General features: G+C 40.4%; 1 protein-coding gene across 1 annotated transcript in view; it reads right to left on the minus strand.

Moving 5' to 3' along the window:
* Window positions 1-21556, minus strand: part of POLA1 (DNA polymerase alpha 1, catalytic subunit) — a 203213-nt gene extending 181657 nt beyond the window's left edge. The window contains exons 1-14 of the mRNA XM_035542243.2: window positions 21441-21556; window positions 20786-20910; window positions 19655-19751; window positions 19087-19167; window positions 18188-18303; window positions 17861-17923; window positions 16276-16374; window positions 14194-14389; window positions 13788-13956; window positions 12729-12907; window positions 9263-9375; window positions 8687-8803; window positions 2703-2777; window positions 1287-1425 (exon numbers count right to left, since the gene is read on the minus strand). Of these exons, the coding sequence (XP_035398136.1) occupies window positions 1287-1425; window positions 2703-2777; window positions 8687-8803; window positions 9263-9375; window positions 12729-12907; window positions 13788-13956; window positions 14194-14389; window positions 16276-16374; window positions 17861-17923; window positions 18188-18303; window positions 19087-19167; window positions 19655-19751; window positions 20786-20910; window positions 21441-21471 (1600 nt within the window). The 5' untranslated portion in view covers window positions 21472-21556. The remainder of the gene's footprint in view (window positions 1-1286; window positions 1426-2702; window positions 2778-8686; window positions 8804-9262; window positions 9376-12728; window positions 12908-13787; window positions 13957-14193; window positions 14390-16275; window positions 16375-17860; window positions 17924-18187; window positions 18304-19086; window positions 19168-19654; window positions 19752-20785; window positions 20911-21440) is intronic.
* Window positions 21557-25021: the final 3465 nt, after the last annotated feature.

Raw genomic sequence — 25021 nt, forward strand, 5'->3', positions numbered from 1 at the left:
ACAGTTATATCACATCACAGTTATACATCTGAAGTTTAGGCAGACACATTTAGATGTGGATTACTTTCCCTAACGAGCAGGCAACCGAAAAATAAAAAATAGAAAACAGATAAATGGATAGATGAATAAAAAAGACATGTTAACCACCCATTATCATTTGATTATTTCGGCCTGTCATTCTTTACTTGCTTTAAGAAATAAACAAATAAATGCTCATTCACAAAAGATGCTGATGAGGTAACTCTGTATAGGCAGTTACAAGGAAGCAGAGGCTACATTTCTGAGGGATTAACCTTTTGAAGACAGCTGTTGGTAGATGTGGTTATCTTACTCCCTGCAAAACTATTTGACACCTTTCTGGAAACCCAACACTGACACTCGAACTGCACAGACAGCTTCGTTATGATTAGTGATGACACTCTTTGGAGAAGCCGTAGGAGACTCATTGGATGGTTGGTGACATGCTTATTCTAAATCTCTCAGGTATGGAGAGGTACACTTTGTTTACTGCAGCCCAAAATTCTTACTGGTGCCAGCTTTGTATGAGCTAGGTGTTGAAGAGAATTATCCTTGACAGTATTCAATACTGTCAACACTATATTTAAAGTGCCTCAGAAAGATTTTGTCCAGTATGATTAACACATCCCCATATTCCTGGTAATACACAGCACATGCTGAATGATTATCTCCAACCAAACCAAAGTAAGGCAGCATAACCACCTGTAAGTAGCATGCCACAATCAAGAGGCAAAAAGGATTTCAAACACAAAGGCTCCACACCACAAACTTTCTCTAGTGCAAGAAAAATAAACACCACAAAAAAAAGAAAGCCTTCTATCAGTGGTTTGTGCTTAAAAAGATGTGGTTTTGGTTTTTTGTTTTCCCCCTCCACCCCCTCCCCCCCCCCCGAAAATCTAAATTACTTAGAGAAGAAAAAGGAGTACATTTCTAGGAAAGTAACTTTTAACTATCTCACTATATTGCTTTATACATTATACAAACTGCTTTAGGGTATGCACCAAAGAGCAGCTTCTATGGACTGCAGTTCCCTTTCACTGCCATTCAAAGCTATAATCTGATCTGCACAGTGTGCAACTTCATATGGGCAGAGTTCTAAAAGAGGAAGAAAAAGTTACAGTTTGTACTAGGTAATGAAAACTGCACAGATAAATTACAAAATCAATTTGCAAGATGGGAATTTATCAGTAGAATTTAAATTTTTCCTCACAATCTATAGTTATGTGCGTTTTTCAACAAACAAGAATTTCACAAGCAAAGCACCATACGTGAATTTTTTATCTCCAGCCAGCACGGTCCTTTGATCTTCCTACTCATCAAGAGGAGTTCCAGGCTAGAAGTGTTAGTTCCGAATACATGCGAGAACGTTTCTCCTTTCAGATCTTGGGGCAGCCGAGGGTATTCAGCCTAACAAGTAATAAAAAGCAGTAAGTCATTTCACACCACGGAAGTCCTCATGTTGACACACTACATTCAGACGACACCTTCACAAAACCAGAGAGTATCTGAAATCACAGTAATTTCCCGCATGCAAAGCCTTAATCTGTAATACCTTATGGTAATTCACGAAATTACACTATTGACCCTACTTAATAGGTGCATAAGTACCTAAAATCAGGACACTACTATAAAAATGCACCGAAGCAAACGTTCTTCATTCATACTGGATGCAAGAGAAGTATTATCATCAGGCAAGACTACAACAGTGCTCAATGACCATTTTAATAGAGAAACTTAATTAGATAGTCACAGTATTTGTATGACCGATGATTAAAGCTGGATAAAGTGTTTCTGCACAGCTAAGGAAAGATTTAGGACAGATAGCAAATCTCTATGGGATGCTGCTTTAGCACCTCAAACAAGCATAAAAAATGGTTTAAGACATGACCTCAGCAACTGGCCAAAATGGTTCACAACTGCCGAGTCCTACATTTGAAAGCAAATCAAGGATTTCTGCTAATTAAGAGTAGCTACTGATGTTCTCATGGGATCTTTTTCCAATCTTTGCTGCTCAGTTTCACAGCTCTTCAACTGAAGATTTGCTCATCCAGCTGCTATTTGCAAAAGCCATATAAGCAGAGATACCAGCTATACACATGGATTCAACAACACATTCAAAGGTAGCAAGTAATTTGAAACATCTGACAGCACTTCAGGCCCTGACCCAGCACAGCTAAAGGGCTGTTTGGCTGGTTATGTGATTTGGTAGCAAGACAAGTCAATATAAAAATACTTGGAGTATGCATTTACAATAAGCAAATTATAACTGGGGGAGAAGGCAGGAGGAATGTAGTAGTTTTAAGATGCATTTTTCCCCCCTCTCAAGGCTTATTTACATAAATAGAGCTAACATTGACAAATCAATATGTATTAGTCTTCCTGATAAAGAACTATTTTTGTTAAGGACTAGCGAGTAGACAAATGGTAACAAAAAAAGCCACAAGCTTAGGTATTAATCTCTAAACTTGGGGAATAGAAAACATCCCCTCCCTTCATCAATAACCTCCCCCCCCTTTTTGTAAAAGGGAAACAAAAAACAATTACCAACCACCTACACACCTCAACACAGGTACAGCCACTAGCTACTAAGGGTCAAGCCCTACGATTTTTTCTTTAAATAAAAAGAAATGATTAAGTGGGTAGGAAAGCAGGTTACATTCTTTCATCAGGCAAATTATACTTACCGAATACTTAACTTCTAAGTATTCTGACTTTGCTGGAACATCCGGGATCTCAAAAGCATAATATTTTTCCACTTTCTGTATAAAAGAAAGATATTATTATTTTTCCAATAACTCCCAATTGAAAATTAATTCTGTCCAATAAGAAAGGTTGTGAAATAAAGGCCAAACAAAACACAACATTTCAATTATCAAGGGTTTGGATCATATATTACCACTTTTGCAACTTTTTTGCATTATAACCATCTAAAGATAGCAAGACTGTTTCAGTTCCATTGATCTTCTTAGTAGGAACAGTTTCTACAGAATTGATTTGCAAGTATATTAACCATTACAAATCAAAAAGCATACAGTAAGCCCATGCTTCATCAGTTTGTCTTAGAGGCCGGGATGGGAGACAGGGCTGAGCACCTTACTAAAGTCAAGGCAAACAACAGCCACCGCTCTCCCCTCGTCCACCAAACCAGTCGTCTCTTTGCAGAAGGCTGCCAGCTTGGTTAAGCCCCATTTCCCCTTTGTAAATCCACGCGGAGCACTCCCAAGCACGTTGTTTCTTGCTTTTTTTTCCTTGTGTGTGTGTAAACACCTTTCACAACTAGTTGTTCTACCGCCTTCTTCCAGGAACTGTGGTGAGGCTGGATCAGCAGGATAATTCCCTGGATAATCCTTCACAGCATGGCTGAGGTTGGAGGGAACCTCTGGAGGTCATCATCTTGCCCACCTTGAGCCTACCAGTGACACTTCCTTTCTTCAGTCCTCAGGAGACTCCCCTGATCATCACGACTTCTCAAAGATAACCAAGAATGGCCTCACGGTGGAATTGGCCAGCTCCCTCCTCATTCACAGGTGCATCCCATCACATCCCAGGGACCTGTATCTGTCCAGTCCAAGTGTTCCAAGCCTTTCTTGTTGCCCTGTGCTTTCCTTACCAGATTCATCTCCAGATGGGCTTTGGCCTTCCTAATGCACACTTGGATGGTGCCTGCACATTCCTCCTGGGCCACCTGACCCTACTTCCACCACTTGCACGCTTCCTTTCCCTGTTTGAATCTATTCAGAAGTTCCTGGTTCGTCCACGCAGGACTCCTACCGCCTTTGCTTGACTTCCTGCTTGTGAGAACAGATCATTCCTGAGCACAGAGAAGGTGATCCTTGAAAAGTAAACGAGCTCTTCTGAACCCCTATTCTCTCCAGGGACATTTTCTATAGGATTTGTCCCAACAGGTACCCAAGCAGGCCAGAGTCTGCTCTCCAGAAGACCAGGATTATAATCCTGATTTTTGCTTTTTTCTCCCCCTCTCATGATGCTGAACTTCAACAACTCTTGTACACTGCAGCCAAAGCTGCCCCTGAACTTCACATCCCCATCCAGTTCTTCCTTGCTTGTAGAACCAGGCTTGTAGGAACCAGTGTCTCCCCTCGCAAGGTCCCCAGTCAGCTGTGTTCAGAAGTTGTCATTGCTGCATTCCAGAAACCTCCTGCATTGCTTGTGCCCTGCTGCACCGTCCCTAGAGCAGCTATTGTGGTTGTTAAAACCCTCCATAAGGAACAGGGCTGGCTAAAGTGAGGTTTCTTCCACTCATCCATAGGCCACATTATCTACTTCCTCCATCAAGCAGCCTGTAGCAGATACCCACCATGATTTCACCCCACTGGCCTGCCCTCTAATCCTGGCCCAGAAACTCGAGCAGTAACTGCCCCCTCACCATCCCAGCCCATCTTCTTTACCACACCCTGTCCCACCACACGTATCCATGATCCCAGTGAGCAGACCTGTAACTGCACACAGTTTCTCCTTCCATACTTTGTGCTTTAATGTGCAGGCCCTTCAGAGAGGGTCCCAAGAGCTGCTTACTTTATTACACACTTTCTCTGAGAGTATTTTATTTTTCAGTTTGATTGACCCGGGTTTTACTAGAAAGTAGGCAGTTTGTTTACGTGTAACACAGAGATAGTTAAAGCAGTATCAATCCCTGCGCAACTTCACTGAAAGTCAAGTATCACTTCTGCTTTCTCTGAGAACAATAACGATTTCACAACATGCTCAGTTTGTCAGTTTCTAAGAACAATTACCTCCATTTTCCAAACAATTACAGTATCCTGTTCAGTGATGCTATGGTACTTGCTGAAATGCTCTGCTCTGCAACACTTCACAGACCATCTGCACCACTGTTACACATCCATGCTACTCGATTGTGTTACACCGTAACTATGTAGAACATCCACACAGAAGCAAAAAGCAGTAACATAACTTGGCCCAACGGCATCACTCTGAGGTCAGAACAGTGTAAGAAATTAGCCTTCAAATGCAGGTCTGAACAGTTTAGCCAAAGCAGCAGCACCTCACAGGGGCAGCGCATCCCAGCCACAATGTCACAGATGGCTGTACATTGCTTTTAGCACATACTACTTTCTTTTTTTTTTTTTTTTTTTTTAACCTCTCAGGCTTCAAACAAGTTCTTGTTGCAAACGCAAGCTGAACGCGGTGTAAAAATAGTATGCTGCAGTGATTCATCTGCGTTATTCCACAGAGCTCAGCTCAATTACACAAGCCTCTGGTCATAACTGCAGTGAATGAATGCTTTGCTGCAGAGTAATCTGCCCTTCAAGTGGCCCTTCAGAGAGCAGAAATGAGCAGCAGTGATTAGCTGCTAAGTTTCTAAGTGGAGTATAAGGCTGCTTTCAAACTGATTTGTGAAGACTTGCTAACTTGGCAGCAGTGCAACCCACTGAAGCTGCAATTAGCAGCAGGTGCAGGAGGAAGCGATACGGCTTAAGTGTATCTGTTCGCAGTGACAAAGTTTGGTGCCGGCAGGGCCGCCACAGGCGCACGCGCACACCCCGAGAACAACTTGTCTCAGGGTATTAATAGGGGCTCCCTCCACATCGTCACAAAAACGGATATTCTGAACAGAAAGAACTTTGGGCACATCGTAGGTACGCTGGTTACCTTTCTAATTCCCAGCTAATGGTGGAAGGATACAAGTTTCTCCAAGTGTCACAGTACTATGCCAGAACTGAGACAGAACTGCTGTGTACTACCCTGAGCACATCAGTCATGAGCGTCCCACTCATCTGACAAATATTGCCATTAGCCTTTCCAAAAATCTTTCAAAAACACTAAGCCTTACAATACAGTAGTTAACAGGAACAATGGCTGCAGATCACAGAACATGGGGGCTCTTCTAAACATGAACTCTTAACCCCATACAGTCACAACTGCGTGGAGATCCCTTTTTTGGAGCATTCACCCAGCTGAATGCAACCACTGTTTCCATCTGGGAGCCCAGCACAGCCACGCGGAAACACAGATGGAAAGAATGTATAACATGACAGCTCTGGTGGCATGACTGCAAGGAAAAGAAACAGGGCGACTCCTTAGGAAAAGAAGATTAATAAGGTATATAACCAGGCAAACCGAGGGCTCTCTGAGAGGAGCAAAAGAGGATGAAGTAATGGGACAACCCCAGTAATTCCACAGTTACCTTGCAGGCAGCAACAGCACCCCCTGCTGCAGTGATGCAAACCTGGCCTGGTTTGCTTTGCAGTACCCTGCCATTTGTTCACAGTAAACTTTGTGTTCAACTGGAATAGCTGAGTTCACAATACTTTCCTTGAATAGTCCTCCAAAGGCCGACCGGCAGCCCCGCTCTCCCTTACCTTTCCTCTTATCCCCCACACTACTAGCTGTACCCTCCTGCTAGCTCATTAAACCCTTCCAGGAGGCAGTAACTATCAAGCTGAGAAAAAAAAAAAAAAAAAGCCAATAAAATAAAGCTAGAGAGCCTTCTACCATGTTAAGTGTGTAAAAATTCAGTAAGCTGAAGAGTCTGACAAATTCAAACAGCATTTGAATTCTTACTGTTTAGAAACACTTCTGGTGGGTTATTCCAGAGCTGCTCTGAACCTTCAACTATCTTGCCTAATTTATTCACAAATTAAATTTTATAAATACGTTCTTCTGCTAAAACTGTCCTTTAAATAGCTCTCTTGCTGCTGATCCCTGTTTAATGTTTTTAGAGAGCCAAAAGCTCCTCCCGTTATTCTCCACTTTACTAGGCTGGAAAAAAAAGTAAAGCTCTTTCTATCTAAGAGCAAAGCTTTTTCTATGTCTGCTATAACCGATTTTCCTTTTGCCTCATCCTCCCTACTGCCATCTTCTCTATCTGATGTCACCTGAGTTCATGCTTCCTCATCAGCATGATCAAGTGTTACATCAAGTGTTATAATATTCTAGATAAGACCTTAACAGTGCCTTAGTGCTGCTACTTCCCTATCCCTGCTAGGGATCACTCCTGTACCACACCCAAGAATCCCAGATGCACTGCAGTCAACACCAGTCAATAGCCTGGTCTTTCATCCCAAGTTCTATATAAAAAAAAAAAAATCAGCAAACATTTGACAAGCTTTGAACTAACATCAGAAATACCAGTTTGAATGCTTTCTGTATGTGGCTTACCTCAATTTCTAAAAGCCATCATTGATAATTAAACAACATTATTCTGTTACCTCATCCATATTTTTTTTCCTGAGTACAGTGGAACAGATAGCAGCTTCCTAAAACTTTTTTTTTTTTTTTTTTAGTAGATCTGCATCTTTTTAAAGGCCTTTTCCCCCCTTTTCTTTTCTGGAATACAGGTGTTTTCAACATCTTTTAATGAGGAATTGATTCTCATTCCTGAAACGGTCTTTGAATAATGAGCCATTACAAACTTTTTACCCATTGTTAAATTCACCTCTTTCCAATTTTCACACAAAACAAGTAAGTTATGATCAAATATACATGAAAAGCAACAGTGAAAGAACTGAAAGAGCTAGATTTGGATCAGAAATTTCAGAAAAAAGCTAGAACAAAAAAAAAATATGTTTTACAACGTTCTAATGAAGCACTCATTTTCCCTAAATGATGTAAATAGCATGCTAAGCTACATATTGCTGAGATGTCATTTCTTACACAAATTTGCCACTTGAGAAGCACTGCTGACATTTTCACCTCATCAGCCTAAACTTCCCAAAGTACTCCAGCTTTGGATTAGATAACATCCTGAGGTTCCTTTCAACCTGAATTACTTGTTTTTATTTTCCCTCACGTATAAATTGTTAAATTTCGTTCTTCCTATATTTTTACCTGCCATCCCAACTGCTGATCAGCTATTCCGGAATGAATCTTATCAAGTCACAAGTTCGCTAGCCTGGGACAAGTTACACTTAATTCCATGCCACCAATAATTACAGCGAAAGCCAGCTTTACCAGACTAATGTTATTACTTCAAGGAACAGAAAAGTTTCTGAGCACTTCATTTTGAAGAAATCTTTTCTTCCAATTAGCTACCTTTCCCCACACACAAACTCTCCACCTCTGCCCTCTCCCCCTGCGCTGTCGAGACAGATACTACACGTAGATGAACGAGCAAGCTTTCTCACACTAACAATCTAATTTGGTCCAAATCTGCAACACTAACAGCAGTATCAGCTCTTTTCCTGCAGTTATGCCAAGTATTATCTTATTGTATGTGCAAATTTTCCATTACAGCAACATTCTATTTTTCAACGTTCTTTTGAGGACGTGTTGAGCAAAAGGAGCACAACAACAATAAAACTGCAGAACTGTTGCACACAACTGTAAGGCCAGACCAGCTTAAGCTTCAAGACCGGATGACGGTCCTCACAACATGTTAACTCTTGTATAAGCTCACTATGACGATCCCTGCCCCAAAGAGCACACATTAAAAAGAGAAATCTGCCAGTGTGAGAAGATAAAACATGCAAAAATATAAACCTCGATATGACATTTGGTCAAATATAAAGACGGTCTAATCCCAGTGTACTGATCTATCTGCTGAACAAAAACAGTCACTTTAAACTTTGACACTAAGATCTGATATTTGCATTTCAGCATAACCTCTCCCACTGGATAGTTTATCAACAGACTTCCCACCTTTCAAACCATAACAGAAAGTGACCAAATAGCATGCTTATATACAAACCTTGGATTTGAACTTCATAATCTTATATTTTGGTGAAATGCAGTCATTAAATTCCTTGAAGACGCTCATTATTGTTACCGGAGTCTCTGTCTCTTTCCCAGTAGATAAATCAATTTCCTATTAAAAAAAAAAAAAAAGAGTCAAGTTCCAGAAATTAAAAAAAAAAATGCCAGCTGACAGGACCAATAAGCTGAATTTTGCTTTGATACTATGAACCATTTATTTCCTCTCTAAGGGAATACTACAATGCAATCAGCCAGGAAAACCTATATTTAAAAAATATTAATTGAAACAGAGTGTTGAGAAAACTCTGAAGTTTTCTAATAATACTCCAAGACATTTTTACTCCGTGAGCAGCAAATCCAAACATAACAATTTGTCTGCACTTGATAGTTAGGGTCGGGGGAAAGCAGCAACACTACTCTGCATCTCACGTGACATACCATGTATACATTGCACATAGCTTTACCTCCGACATCAGACAACAGTTCCCGTAAACACACTACTAGAACTCATAACCTGCCATAATCAGAATGAAAGGTACTTATGTTTGACATGCTTAAAAGATATACTTACTGTTTCACGTGGCAGTAGATAAACAGTTCTCTCAATATTTTTCACCGTCACGCAACAGCTGACGTAGGTGTTTGCCGATTCAATCCAAACTTTGCCAAACAAAAATACCACGCCTAAGGAATAACAGCAGAGCAAAGAATTCGATATTCTTAGTGTTGCTTAAAGCAGCTATCACACATTCTAGCACAGAAACACATCCATTTCCTTGTTTAGGTCCTTGAACAACAAATCTTTCCAGTGCATCAGCACGTTCTAAATCGTTTTAAACACCAGCTTTATAAATGGTTGTATGCATAGTTCTTCATGCCCCTACCTCCATCACTATAGTAACAACACCCTGATATATGAAATTCAAAATGGCATCACACGACCAGTCTCCCAGTTCTGATCTGATATTCCATTTCTATCTACATTAGTTTGATAATTCATGAGGAGAGAGAGGGAAGGAGAAGTCACTGAAAGCTGAAGATAATCAGAATGCTTGCGCTGTCAATCACTCCTGAAACATTTCTGTCATCTGCAATTTCTCATTCTTCGGCTAGACCAGAACAATTAATCCTCTTTTCCTACACGTTAGTACTGTGAGATTAAGACTCTATTACTTACAAAGTCTATAGAAACACATACAGAAGACAAAACTAGAAGTTGATTGATTTCAAAAACATTTCAACTGGCTATTTTTAGCAGATAAGAACACTGCAAGTTGTATTACGTCTCAAGAAATCCTGGATGTAGTTGTAATGCCTGCAGACATGTCAAAAAGACCACATACAGCAGGACTGATGCAACTGACTCTTTGCTGTGGACCATGTCATTACTGTACATGCACATCTCTGAGCCACTGAGGATCTGGCATTAGCACAAAATGCTGCAAGCTGCTTATCAAGTGATGGTAAACTGTGGCACAACACAGAAGCGGTGTAGCTGACTTTCAAGTAAAATGAACTTCCACGTACAATTTGAAACCCTGACTCCCCTTCAAACTCCATAAATAATTTGGAATTTGATTACACGAGAGACAGGCTCCCTACAGAACACTGCTATTAATGAAATCAGAAATATCAGAGCTGAGACTGTTTCAGAAACAATGTTGCACATAAGGCAGATTTTGGAACCTACATTTCTCCTTGGTCTGACAATCCATGAAACACGTCCTTTGTTAAGAGTTGTAAATTATCTTTGCCGTGCAATCTATCAGATATAAAGGTACCTTTCTTACTCCATTAGACAGCAGATAAATCAGTGCAGATGCACTAAGATGGATGACAGAGTTAGAGTGACAGGCTAAGAAAAAATCATTTCTTGAGTGCTTGGAATAGATGTGAACAAGACTACTTTTGTCAAGGATAGAGAAGAGAGTGTTGCAGTTTTGAAGATGAGAGCGAGCATACATGCTTCAGCTGCACAAAGTATTTTAGAGATTTTAATACAGAGACAATCTTCAAGATTTAGACAGTTTGAATAAAAGGATCTAGAAAGAGCTGAAATTACAGATCTAAGTGACAGGGAAGATGGAGTTCTTTTCCCCAGCAATCACTGAGAGAGGGGCTCAGGTGGGTGTGAATCATACAAAAAGATGGAACTATGGTAGAGACCGCAGACCAAGAGCTGGTTGTTTGAAGAGCTGGCAGTATTAAGAGCACCGAGAAGTTAACCTGCCAGAGGTGTACATGTAAGCAGGTGAGGTAGAAAGAAGGATACAGAAGCCCAAATACAGGATAAAAAGACACCTGTATTGCAGAGACGAGCTTCAATCAACTCTAGCACAGACAAATAAGTGGTCTTAATTGCCAGATTCCACAGAATCAAATCAATTTAGAATGGAAGGAACCTTTGGAGGTCACAGCTGGCCCCCAAACACACACCTCCCACCCCATGACACATGCACACTGAAAGCAGGGCCAACTTCAAAGACATTTCACATGTAAAACTAAGAAACAAGAGAAGAGTAATACTGGACACTATCCCCTGTAAGCTTGTTTGTAGAAAGAAGGAAGAAAGGGGAAAAAAAAAGAAGCTTAAAAAACACAAAGTCTGTGAAAAGACAGACCAAGTTACCAATGAATCAAAAGGCAAGCAAAGTCAAGAGACAGGGAAATTGTCTTGCTCAAGGGAAAGAAAGGGCTTTTTTTTTTAATTATTATTTCTTTAAAATGTTAATATGACTACAATTCTCAAGTTCTCTCCCTGAGATAGCAAGGGGAGTTATGAAAAGTAAGCCTCCAAAAATCATTAAGTTTGAAAGAGTCTTATTATCACGCCATGGTATTTACTCTTCAGGCGATGCATTTGAGATCCCAGCAAATGAGGCATAAACAAAGATCATGAACATGTTAAACAAAAAGCTGTACCAAAATTTTCCCTTCTACACTACTAATTGAAAACAGGTGCAGTCTTTATTATTCAATCCTGAAAAAGTCATAATGAGAAAAGAACACTCCTTGCATGCGCGGAACAGAAATCCTTTCATAATTACGTTCCATTCAGCAACCACTGACTTAGAAGACAAAAAAAAAGGAAAAGAACAATAGTGGGGTCTTTAAAAGGAGCAATTTTATATTAGAGCCATTGATTTCATCAAGATATCTATGATTATTACCACTCCTATCACTAAGCTGTTCAACCTAGCACAGTCTCATATTTAAGTTCAGCATCCCAACTTACAAAGAAAGGTGTAACAGAGAAACATATCTGACTCAATGCTTACAGCATCAAGGTAAAATGCCTTCAACAAGATACGGAAGAACCTTCTGGTAAGCCTGCATGAAGCACAAATTAGAAACCTCGGATTTTAAAGAAAAGGACAGATGGGAAGTGCTGAGAACAGATGTGAACCCAACTTCTCATGTGAAGGCTGGAAGTCAGAAAGGTGCAGTTACGAAGGTATGAGAGCCGGGATTCACGCTTCAGCTGCACAAAGTAGCTTAGAGATGCTAATGCAGAAACAATATTCAAGAATTACATGGTTTGAATAAAAGCATCTAGATAGAGCTTACATCCTTCAGGCCACCTTCTTCCTTCTATAAAAGGGCCTTCCCCTTTATATAAAAATCACGCAACTGCTATTGTACAGGTTTTCTACTAATCCACCAGGATTTTACGGTACGTTTCCGGAAAAAAGAAGCAAGCACGCTCAACTCTTGCACCACTACACAAGAAATTAACAACATCAGCTTATTCCTAGAGCACAGAGATTTTAAGATTGCCAATGGGTCACCAACATCAAGAAGCGCTAGTAGCTGCCTTTGTACCACCCCAGCGTTATGCTAGACCAAGAGACAACATTCTTTGCCCAATCAGAGTGCCCTGCACTGAAGACAAGGTGGCAGAGAAACAGATGAGGTTATTATACAAGTTACAGGACCTAGACAGAAATGGTATCCAGACATAACTTAGGCAAGTGTAAAAATCCCCGTTGCATAAAAAGAATCAGAATGGCAATTTCTGCCTTTAACTGAACGGTTACCTGGCTGACTGTACTGATCTTCATAAGCATCCAGCCAATAAAATCTCAAGACTTGATCATCGTTTTCCCCATTGACAAGTGGAAGGATACTGGGGTCCAGCTGAACGTCTGTCGCCACCAGATCAGCTTCATCCTCATCAACCTTGTCCCAACATGAAACATCTGGGAGAGAACAACTTCTGCAGAGGAAGAAACAAACAGGAAGTAAAACCGTGCCCTTGCTATAACCATCACTTTCTACTTTTTTTCAGCCCTGAATTCTCACACCTTTGGTCACTCATTCCACTACCAAGAAACATTCCAAGCAGTTGAGTTTCCTCAAATTTCTTCTGAAAATAAGGATGGAGCAACAAAGAGAGAAATCCACATAACAACTATGGTTCTCATTACACAACGCACAGGGTTCAGAAGTCATTTAGCTTCAATTTCAGCCTCAGTCATTCAAGCCTTTACATAACAAATAAATCCATCCATCTGTAAAAGCAGCTCCGTGGGAACAGCAGATTATTTCAACAAAACTACCTTTTGAGAGTCATTAGATGTTTAAGCCTTGACTATTTTATAATTTCAAATTATGGAAACGGAAGATTTTTTTTTCAAACAAAAAAAAGGAAGAAGAAAAAATCTTCTATTTCCAAAAACAGCTGATCACAAGGTTAAACTACTTTTAGCTACAATACTTTTAACTACAACTAATGTTATGCAATTCCTTCTGGGTTGCTTAGAATAAGCATCTTTAGGTATTCCTCATTTTTGCTCATTGGCATCAAAGTGAGTTCACATCCAAATTAAGTCACCTCAATATACTGAAATAAGCATTGTTGTTATGTGCTAAATCCCAGAAATATTAAGTGTTTTTCAATAAAGTAGCTATAACCATATTCAACATGACCATTTTTAAGTTCATGCCAAAAAAAAATCACATCAGATTGTCATCGTTCTATATCACAATTATACTACTGGCAAAGACAAATATGAATATTAATTTAAGACTTGTACATACTGAAAGGCTTCTTGCTAGAACGAAAAAAATTTAAAAAACAAAAAAGAGATCCTTACAAGGCAGATGTCCCTTTCTTCTCAGATTCCAGCTGCTCCGTCTCTTTCTTTTCAACTTCCTTGTCTCTTTTCAAGCTTTCAGCTGTCTCAGGTATAGTTCCCACATGCTCTGCTTCCATAGGTTCATCAAAGTCCTCATCATCAAAATCCACCATCCCCTGATCGTCATCTGGAAGTGTTGCACATAGAACTAGAGGCTTGAATCATTAAAATGACACACTGTATGCTACATCTGCGTGCACAGACTGCAAACCATACACATGAACATAACACACAATGTTAATATACAAAAAAAAGACTACGTTTAAACTAGCTAAACATGTAACTAGTGTAAACTAAGAAGTGTTTCAACACTAATATGCCATATTTAAACAATGTCCAGACCTGAGTTTTGATTTTTCAATACCTTCAATAGCTTTTTCTTCTATTGTCTCCACCACTCCATTTTCTGTAGTTTTTGGCACATACTTGGTATCTCCATTCTCTTCAGAGGCTATGACAGATTTTGCTGTGTAATTGGGATGTTTAGGATGAAATGAAGCTGGAGGAAGAGCTTCTTTTCTGACATGAGCGGGAGCTTTCTTTGATATAGGGGTGATTACCTGAAAAACATTTTAGACGTGAGTTTAAAATTTTTCTTTTAAGAGCACAAAAGGAAAAAAAAATCTAGTACTTGCTATTTGCAGAACTAGTAACCAGAGCTAGAGGGAAAGCTTCATGTATTCTGCAGCATGACAACTAAAACTCCTCAAAATGAGTTCCTTCTATAGTTCTAAAAAGCAGTTTACAACAGGCCGTGGTTGACATTTAATCAAGTTTATAATTATTTTCACTAGTTTCCTATGTAGTATGACCCCACTCCTAAATTAAAATCTGTGTCTGTGTCAGCTAAGTATGTGACAATATATGTCAAGCAGGGACAGAGCCTGGAACAACAGGGAAAGGCCAATATGGCCGCTTGAACTCATTACTGATAGGCACGGGTGTAAGCTGCCTGCAGGAGCGCATGGGACTGGAGAGCAGAGCGCTTCTCCACTGGCTATCTTCATCCTACAGACATGACAGGAAGAGCTAAGATGACAAATATACCACGTTTCAACGTGCTCCGCAAGCCTGAACTCCGAGATGGTACACAAAGAATTTGTGTTCCAGACAAGACACCACTATGGCAGCAGCCACAGAACCTCTTGTCATGGAAGATGTCTACGGAACGGTCTCCACCATGACCAACAACAGGTGTCTGCATCTACTGTCCTTTAACCTGCAGCAAGCCCCCAAACCTTAACTTCAGGCAAAGCTGTTATTTACAGAGGTAGAATTTAGAGTTGCACAAAATCATTTCTGGGATTTTAATCTCAGTTCAGCTACTTCTACTGCAGTCAACAAAATTCAGTCCATCCTTTACCTTAAACAGAAGCAAACATTATCTAATCTACCCTCAGTAAAGAAATTTTTGCTAGCTCAGCCAAATGAATTTATTCATAGTAATACTTCTGCTCTTGCCTTCTGTAGTTGCCATCATGTTCTTTCATGCCCATTTATTTTCTAAGGCTGTACTCTCCATCTGTTTCATTGTCTAAATGTCCAGACTCCTAGGACCACAGAAGCTATCACCAGAACTGCCTGCCTGGGAATTAACTTCTTTCTCGATATTTCCTATAAAAGTGACTTCTGTTTTGCACCATAAAGATACAGAACCTCTCTAACTCTGTCTCTCACTTTTTTAATTATTCCTCAGCTCCAACACAACTGTTGAAATAAGTGCCACTGGTGACTGTTTTCAGCTTAAGAGTTGATTTCAGTACCACAAAAGGTTTCGTTCTGGTATTTTAACGGTAAATCAGATTTATCTACTCCACTTGCTCTCTACAGACTCTTAGCAAGTATATCATTGTATCTCCAGCTATGAAGTCCTCCCCATTTACCAGGACTCTTATCAAAACAGTAGACTTCCACCCACAGCAAACGGTCACTCCTTTCACTCCCAATCTTCCACTAAAATCAACTTCTATCCACAGCTTCAGTTTTTCCTTTGCTTTCTAATTTTGCAGAAGAGAAGTCTCTTACCCTCTTCCACAACACAGATACGCTTTCTTCTGCGTATTTCATTTCCCATCATCTATTCTTTGCCACAACGTTCTTTTCTACTCTTAGGGAAAAGAGGAAAAAGCAGAAGCTCACCTTCATATGAGATACCTAACATTATATAAACAAAATCTGTCAAATGTAAAAGCTACATACTATTACTACACTAAAGATACATATTTATACTATATATATATATATATATATATATATATATAGTAATATTCTGTTTATGTTAACATGGATGGGGAGAAAGAAAAAAAAGCATGAAGTTACACTGTAACATTGCTAAGGAGAAAAGTTATTTCTAAATGCAGAAATAGAAGACAACAGTATTCAAACCAACCAAAACAGATTAATAGTTATCAATGAGAACTTGTAAAAAAAATTTTTTTTACTTCACCTTAGGAGTCTGGGACTGTACAGAGAAAGGATTCAGTGGCATTCCAGCAGATCTTTTTCTTTTCAGCATTATAATTGGTGGTGGACTTGGTTGAACAGTCTGAATAGTAAACAAAAAGAGACAGTGACACAATGGAGAAAGGTTGTTTAGTGTTTTCTTTTGCCTTGGTTGGTAACATTTTCCATCAAAGAGAAAGAAGTCCACCAATATTTCTCATTCACTAAACAAAGAAACCTCCAGATTCACAACTCAGCCACGTTGAAAGGAAAACTTATCTGAGCAATCAGCCCACCAGGAAAGACACTAGATTTTTTTGGAAAAGTTTGAGAGAAAAAACTGTCATCAGTGAGTGAAACAGTTTTCAAACTGTAGTCACTTCAGTACCTAATCATGCTTTTAATGCACAAGTATCAGAATAATTGGTGGGATGTTCTGCATGTCTGCTAAAATAGCAGTACTGAGCATACATGCCTTAAGAAAGGCAGAAGTGCTCTTTCAACATTGTCATACTAGAGGAAAAAACATTTCAACTTATTTAGATGTACAGATATTTTGCACTCATCCATATCAACACATAATAACGAAAGAAAGGTTAGGAAACAAACACCACCACCAAAAAACAATAGCTAGCTACTATTTAAATAGAAGCCATAGTGTAATTACTAGCATTATTTCCCCTGCTTAACACTCCACAAAATTTGACAGCATTAAAATACATTTGCTTATTGATTTGAGGGTTTTGATAGCCTAAACTATTATAATTCTCAATCAGATCTCTTAGGGAGGGGTAAAAATGTGAAAAAGACCAAAATACCAAGAGAATAACTTTACACTGGAATATTTACAACCATCTTATTGCTCTCTAAAATACATATTAAGCTTATTATGATAGAATGTATTTTAATTTACTATCTCCCTACAGCACTTTTACATGTGAGCAATCCTTTCTGAGAAATCCTGATAAGGGGCATTAACTCCTTGAAAACTCAGTGATGAGCAGGAATGGCCTATTTGAGACAGTCCAATCTGGGCTGCTGCAGCAGCTATCTGGCACTCCTAGCTCAGGGGAAGTATTCATCTGGTTCCCTGGAGCAAACCACGGAAAGCAGGAGGCAGGCAGAAGTTGAGACATCTGCTTGATCTTGTTATCTGCTTGACCTGTTCTCCCTCATGTCCTCTGGTGAACCCAAACATGCCAGACAGAAATACCCTACAGCACACTGGCTGGAGCATGGTGATGCGCACATACGGTACACGTCATCCAGATGCACCAAGTCCTGTTCCACTCAAGCTGACTGAAGCCTAGAAGGCTGCATTAGCACGGGCTCTGGGTCACATTATAAACTGTCTCTGAGCAGGAGGGACTAGTTTGGGCTTATCAAACCAGTACGGTCATGCAGCTTCTGTGCGGTGGAGACAACAGACAGGTAGACTGCGTACACACATGGAATACACCAAGCAGATGTGCTAGGGCAGAAGTCAACTTCAAATGATTTGATTTGAGGAAGAACTTTCTTCTTTTTACATGTTCCACAGCAAGAAAAATGAATGGATTAGACTGTCTCAAGCAGATTTATACACTTACTTCAGCATTTAGATCTTGAAGAATATCCCCTAGTAAATCATCCTTTGAGAGGTCCACAGTTTTCTGCAAGATAAGATAGCCAAACATCTTTCTTTAAGATCGCCAGACAGCTTTTAACTATATTTGCAAACCCAATCAGGACACTAGCAGCAAATTACTCAATTGTTTCTACAAAACACATGCATATTTTCAGGAATGCTCCATAAACAAGAGCTCCTGTCCGGAACTAGACAAAAGAACTGAAAGAAACCCTTGCTTTACTCCACCCCCACTAAAAGTAGGAACAGTTTAAAAAAAATCTTTAAAATTCAAAATGCAGTAACTTACATCTGTGTTTTTCTTCCCAGCACTGGCAATAAACATAGACTTAATTGTGTTTGGCTTTGACACCACAGACTTCTTCACATTCTTTTTATCAACTGCAGATGCTTTGCCACCTTTTCCTACAGAAAAAAAAAGATAAAACTTGTGACTTCATCAAAAAGTTAAATTTTTGAGGGTCCAGTTATTAACAGGAATAGACAGCTGAGGTAACCCACTTCTTCCACCTTTATGCTGCTGGCTGAAACAAAGCCTAATAATCTTTTGTTCGCTGCCAGGTTTCTAACAGATATCATGCACCAAAAAAAAATATATATATATATATATTCAAAGCCCTATCAACATCATATCTCGCCTAGTCGCCTCAGGGATGATCTTTGCATCCATACAAGTCCATACTCCAGAAAAAGGACTAAGATACATTTCACAGAAGCATCTGCAGAGAAGAAACAAGTGTCCAGGAGTTAAGCACTAGGCCTGGATTCTCAACAGCAGGCTCCACCAAGATGATAAAAGCTGGCAAAATAATTTGATCCCAGATCCATAAGAGCACGTAAGGATTTTAGTAGCAAGAGAGACCTTGCATCCTTTAGCCAATGGCTTTGGAAACTAAGAACTTTCCCCAGGTGCATTTGTTGTGGAAGTGAACATATACCCCCAGAAGACTGAGCAAAATTACCCTGGTAGCAGTAAAGTAGTTAGAGGTGACTTTACCTGACTTTGCGGACCACTACCCTCTGCATCACAAAGACTGAAAGAATCCAGTCACAGCCACTGAACTACACAGCTTCAACTAACATGCCATGTGGCCCTATTCACCACATACTGATGCCAAGAAGTTGCCCGTTTCAGGTACCTTTCAAAAGCAACCAGAAGATCATCTACAGCGGCTATGTTCAACCTACCTTTCTTACTGGAACCAAGAGCATCATCATCTAGATCTTCATCAAAGATTTCCCTTCCGTCTTCTAAGTAACCCACCCCATCTGTACAAAACCAAATTGGTATAAATTTACATTTCAAATTCTCTCTCATGATATTTCTAGATATCTGCATAATCCAACATTTCACATATTTAAATGCTTTTTTAACATAGAGCAAATGTTATAAATGCAAATGCTAAAATCTACAGCACTCTCAGCTGCACCTTCCATTAGACTAAATATAATAACACAAGTTTAATTAGAAATTCTCACTTAAAGCACTTCTTTTTAAAGTTACATCTCTGGTAACTGGAAATAAAATTTCAAAAACAGTTATTAATGGGAAAATACTTTCACTACCATCCTAATACACTACCATGAGAACAATGGAAGACTCATTTCCATATAAAAGCTCATCTTTTTTGTCTACTGAAACGACTCTAGGAACATACTGAAATATAACTTATGTCAACACATGAACATTATGAAACCCAGTTGAGTTATAATACTATAATCAAAATAACTCTAGTCTAAACGACTCTTAACTTACCATCATCAACAATCCAGTCATCATCCTGCCGTTCTCTGACCATCTTGGAGTATTCCTCCTCATCTACTTCATCGTAAACACCAGTGAACTCCTCAACCTTCAGTTAAAGTACACCGTTGATTAACAGCTCCCATTCCACCAATTATTCATATAGGTCATCAACAAGAACACAAAAGTTCCCAAGAACTGTACATCTTCCTAGACCATTATTCACAACTAGTAAGCACAGTTATTCACAGCTAGTAGGCACAGCTATTCATTTTTTTTTTTTGGCAGTGACAAAAGGTCAGTTTTTAATCTTTAAAATTATTACAGTATACTGAATCTACTGAAACACCAGCAGAGATTTCATTTGAACCTGGGATGCCTTATTGCTCATTTCACAGTACAAAAAAAAAAAAAAAGCCACCACAGTTCTGACCTCTTGCTCTACCCTTAAGCATCCAGACGAGCTCAACAAAAAGGTGATTTGATATGCTCAAGAATAATGCTGAAGATGCTCTTCTGTGCCAGACTGAATTTGCATCTTAAGGATGTAGGTATTTCAGGCTTCTTCAGACTTATGCATCTCAATGTGGAGATCTCTTCCTGCTGGCATTGCAATTAATTAGACAGTAACAATGTCATACTGCCAAATTTCAGTTATATCAGTGAAATACTTGACTATTGTTTTCTTGGTAGAAACATTTGTCAATATTAAGGCATTTCAGGATTTACAGCTTTGAAATTCATTTATAGCTTAAGATCATTTTAAGTTTGAAAGAAGCAAAAGTTACTCCTACCGTAACATTAACTAAAGCAATTAAATTTTAGAGGCTGGTCCTTCCCTGTGGGATAGTTCCCAAGCAAATACTGTATATGTTTGACCTGCAATTATTACAACTGTTTTAGTTTTGAAAACAGAAAGAAACAAGTAAGTGATGTCAGAACACGCCAAGACAACTACATTCTAAAATATGCACACCATTTAAAAAAAAAAAAGGAAAGCTGAGCTGAAAGGCAGTTTTTGCTTCTCATAATTTTTTGATATGTATCAAAAAATAGTAGTATGCATATGTATCAAAAAATAGTAGTTAAGCATCTCAGCTCACATACCCTTTTTATTAAGGAGAAAAGATAGGGAATGTTTACCTCATATTTTAATTTTTCACCAGCTTTGGCTTTTTTCAGACGTTCCAGTGCTTCTTGCTGGCCTCTCCTAGATTTCTTCTCACGTCTGGAACGTGATGCAGCAAAACTTCCAGAGTCAGCCATGGCTGAAATTGATCAAAAACACGGGAAATACGTTTAGCAACGAGCTGCTGTTACCCCTGGTGCTTAGAGCAGGGCGATGTGCTAGCGGCTGGCTGGAGCTCTGCTGGAAACCAAGGCGCCCGTAGCGTGGCGCACAGCTGGCCACGAGCACAAGGCCACCCGCGGGGCTGCTCTGGGGGCCACTCCCGGAGCCCCACCGAGGGCCCGGCCTTTCACGGGGGAAGCGACCAGTCCCAGGGCCGCCCCTCGCTCGGCGGGGACACCCGAAAAGCAGCCACCGGGCCCCCCAAGGCGGCTCCCAAACCCCGTCACCCCCCCAGCCCCCCCGTTCCCCAGGGGGTCCCAGCTCCCCTCACCCCGTCCCCACGGCGAACCGGCCGCAGGCAGCCCCGAGCGGCCCGCACCGCCGCGAGGCCGCCCCGCTCCCCGGGCCTCCCCTTGTCCACAGGGACGGCCCCACACGGCCCCGGGCTCCCCTCACGCCCCGGGGCCCCCCTCGCACGCCGCCGCCGCCGCCGCCCCCCCGCCTCACCGCCCGCTCGCCCCGCGCCGTTCTCGGCCATGGCGTCCGCGCGCGCACGGCCGGCGCCAACGGCTCCCGAAAGTGGCGCGAGCCACCCGCCCCGCGAGCCGCCGCCGGGCCGCCAGCCAATCAGCGGCCGCGGCCGCCCCGCTCCCTTCCTCTTCCCTCACCCCGCCCCCTCCTCTTTTTTTCTCTTTTATTTATTTATTTATTTATTTATTTTTTAACCTTTTGGGGTTTTTCACCCGCCCCAGGGCGCAGAGGGGGGGCAGGGCAGCAGGTGTCCTGCTCGCCTTATCGTACCGGGCCCCCTTCGCCCGCCTGTCTGAAGCCCGCGGGCAGCCTCCCACTGAGGGGCAAGGGCTGTGTGGGAAGGATGCGCCTCAGCTCCAAAAGCAGCTGGATTTAACTGGGGTATTAAACTGCTGAACTAAAAAGCTAATTAGATTCGCCTGTGTCCTTATAAAAAAAAATAAATAAAAACAGGGAAAACAGTGGGTTTTGTTCTGTCTTGCCACAGCTTTACCTTGATTTTTTGCAGTCATCAGTCAGCCGCTGCCCAGAGAAGTTTCCACCTTTGCCTGAACTTACCTGAGAAACTTACCTGAGGAGCATTTGCTGCTCCTGAAAACACATGGGCATTGACTCCAGAGAGATGATGCCTGGCTCCTTATGGAGCACTGAGCCGTCTGAAAGCAGATAGGACTCTCCACACAGCTGGAAGGCTGTTACCAGAGCCTTACCTAGTACTACTTGGCCTGAACATACCAACTACCTCATTTTCAAATATCTAGGGAACAGAATTTACATGGTTCTGAAACCAAACATTATTTTCCTTCTCCACAAGAACTCCTTTGCATTAGTAAGAGGAAAAAATTAACAAACCTACTAGACATTGACGTTTCTAACTTACTTACCCAGTTCTTGCTACAGCACTGTACACCTCACAGCTGCACCTTGTCTCAGATGCAATCAGAAAGCCCACCCTAGGCACACATAGCAGCTCGCTGGCACCACAAGGGAGAGCCCTGCTCCCCCAGCCAACCCAACAGGCAGCGCACCCATTGCCAGGCACGCAGAGGGAGAGAGGGAGAGACCACCCCTCTTGGCAATCAATAGCTAGCTGCAGGTCAGCCTAGCTGTAGCACACCCACGTCCTTGGAAGCACTGACAGCTGTAAGAAGAATGCCTGTCTGACCTACAGATGTCATTTCATTTGGTGCAGTGCATCCATGCCTTTTTTTTCCCCCTTTTTAGAAAATACTCACAAATAAGACCACATGACTGAGCATGAAGCGGAGTTCAAACTCAAGGTAGTCAATTTCTTAAGCTACAATAGACATTTGTAAAATAACAATGTCAGAAGATTGTTCGGTTTGAATAAAAATAAAGCGATATTGCATTTCACATATATCTATCTAGCTGATGATCTTTCCCTGACTTAGTGATGTTCAATTGACTGGATTTTAATACTTCTGATTAAAATAAAACAGTACCCTTTGTCAGCTGTCAAACACAGAGTGCAATGTTAGTCATTCAGGTGATGCTATGGTTTGAGCCAGTACACAGTGATACAGTTAATTGATCAAACTGGAGTTGTTGCCATAGCTCCATTGTGGGACAGCACAGATCACACAAAAGCCTTTTTCATGAATGCTAGTTCAATCCTGACATTCATCTCTGACCATAACAAGAAGGTATCTGTTTCCCAGAGCATAGCACAACAAGCATTTAAGTGATGCAGGGAAAGAGGAAAAAAAAAAAAGGGGGGGGGGGGGGAGGGGGGAACCGTGACAGTTTGTTTTGGAAAAGCAAAATAACCCAGCAACATTTGGGACTTCCTCTGCTAAACAGCTTTATCACAGATTACTCTGAGCTGGTCTTTAGCCTTCCTTGGGACACTCGTATAAGAGCAACTTGGCATGACTTTTTCTCAATTGTCTTTTAAGTAAAAGAAGTGGGAATTTCACTGTGCAGCTTCAAGCCACTCAAAGAAAGTGTGATAGCTACAGAAAAAAGCACGAGAGAAGCACAGTAACGAAGATGGTAGGCAGCCAAAAGCGCAGTGCAGAAGAGGAAGCTCAGGAAACCTGCACTTCCAGACTGCAACGAAAGGTGACAAAGATGTATTTTCCATGTTGTTTTCTTACAGCTATAATTTAAGTGTATAGATATAAGTTCTGAATCAAAAAATATTAGTTATGAATAGAAAATACTGTAAACTCACTGCAAGAGCTCCAAGTTAATATATACTGGTGTATATATTAACACATAAAAGTATAATTGGAGTATAGTATCAAACCTTTGTTAAAAGAACAAATTACTGTATTGAGGATTACTGCGTTCTCCCTTTTTATACATAGGGCATGCTTGATCTGTCTCAAAGACAGTAGGACAAAATGTTAAAATTCTCACATTCCAACATTATGCTTTAAGCTTATGCTTTGTAATTTTTTTGATGATGGAAAAAAAATCTGTTGATGTTACAAGGGGTTGTATAAAACACAGAATGCGAATAGACCTTGAATTATAGCAGAGATGGCAAATTCAACTTCACTAACTTAAAATGCCTGCTCATTATTACATCCCTGTTGAGGGCAGAGTATCTTTGTGAGTATCTTTGTGGAGAATCGTGTCCATATGTATGCTACTGCACAGGATATGGGTATGTATGTTTTATGTGTATGCTACCCACAAGCACCACGTATTTCATTCTCCTACTTATATTGGTCTGAATTATATTGGTCTCCTTCTATTGGTCTGAATTAATTCATGTTATCACTCATTAGGTGTAAATGAGTTAAGTTAAACATGATTCATTTCTTTGACTATATCATTTCAGCAGCTAGTTACTAAACTATGCTGTTCAAGTGACATGTTAACAACCCGTACTGGCTGCATAGGGTACTAAATTAATAAACGAGCACGGATAAAGTAAATTAAAAATCAAAAATCTGAAATTATTACTTACCAAGAGTTGCTCATTTTCAAAACTTTTCACGGGTATTTGACTGATAGAATATGAAGAAACATATGCTTCTCCATTTGTTTATTAATAAAGATGATAATGCAAACATATGTTTAGAGAGCAGGCTCCTTAACTACCAGGTCTGTAAGTGTCTTTTGTTTACTGCACATCTATTTTTAATTACCTACCACATTACCTGCTAACACCAGGATAAGGAGAATAAAGCTGCTATTATGATGCAAAGGTTCTGAAACGTAAACATGGAATAGAAACTAGAACAACAGCTTCCATTAATTTCTATTCTGACAGAAGAAAGTAGGTCTATGGAATGAACATCCAGAAATTATTAAAAAAAAAAAAAGTTAAGTTCTACTTGTGGTTAAATTACAACAATTTCTAACAATTCTACCTGAATCTGTGGAATTACACTAACAGTAACAGAGAGCAGAACTGAACCACCTGCTTGCCTCATACAATATTCCTATTCAAGCCTAGAATAAAAGTACAAAATATTATAACATAAATAGGGAAGACAAGTTAGAGCAAACTCACAGAGAAAGAGCCCTCACATAATTATAATGTCTAAGAATTAAGTCTGATACCAATGGTATTCAAAAGCATA

The sequence above is a fragment of the Cygnus atratus genome, chromosome 1 (genome assembly GCF_013377495.2).
Source record: "Cygnus atratus isolate AKBS03 ecotype Queensland, Australia chromosome 1, CAtr_DNAZoo_HiC_assembly, whole genome shotgun sequence".
NCBI lineage: Eukaryota > Metazoa > Chordata > Aves > Anseriformes > Anatidae > Cygnus > Cygnus atratus.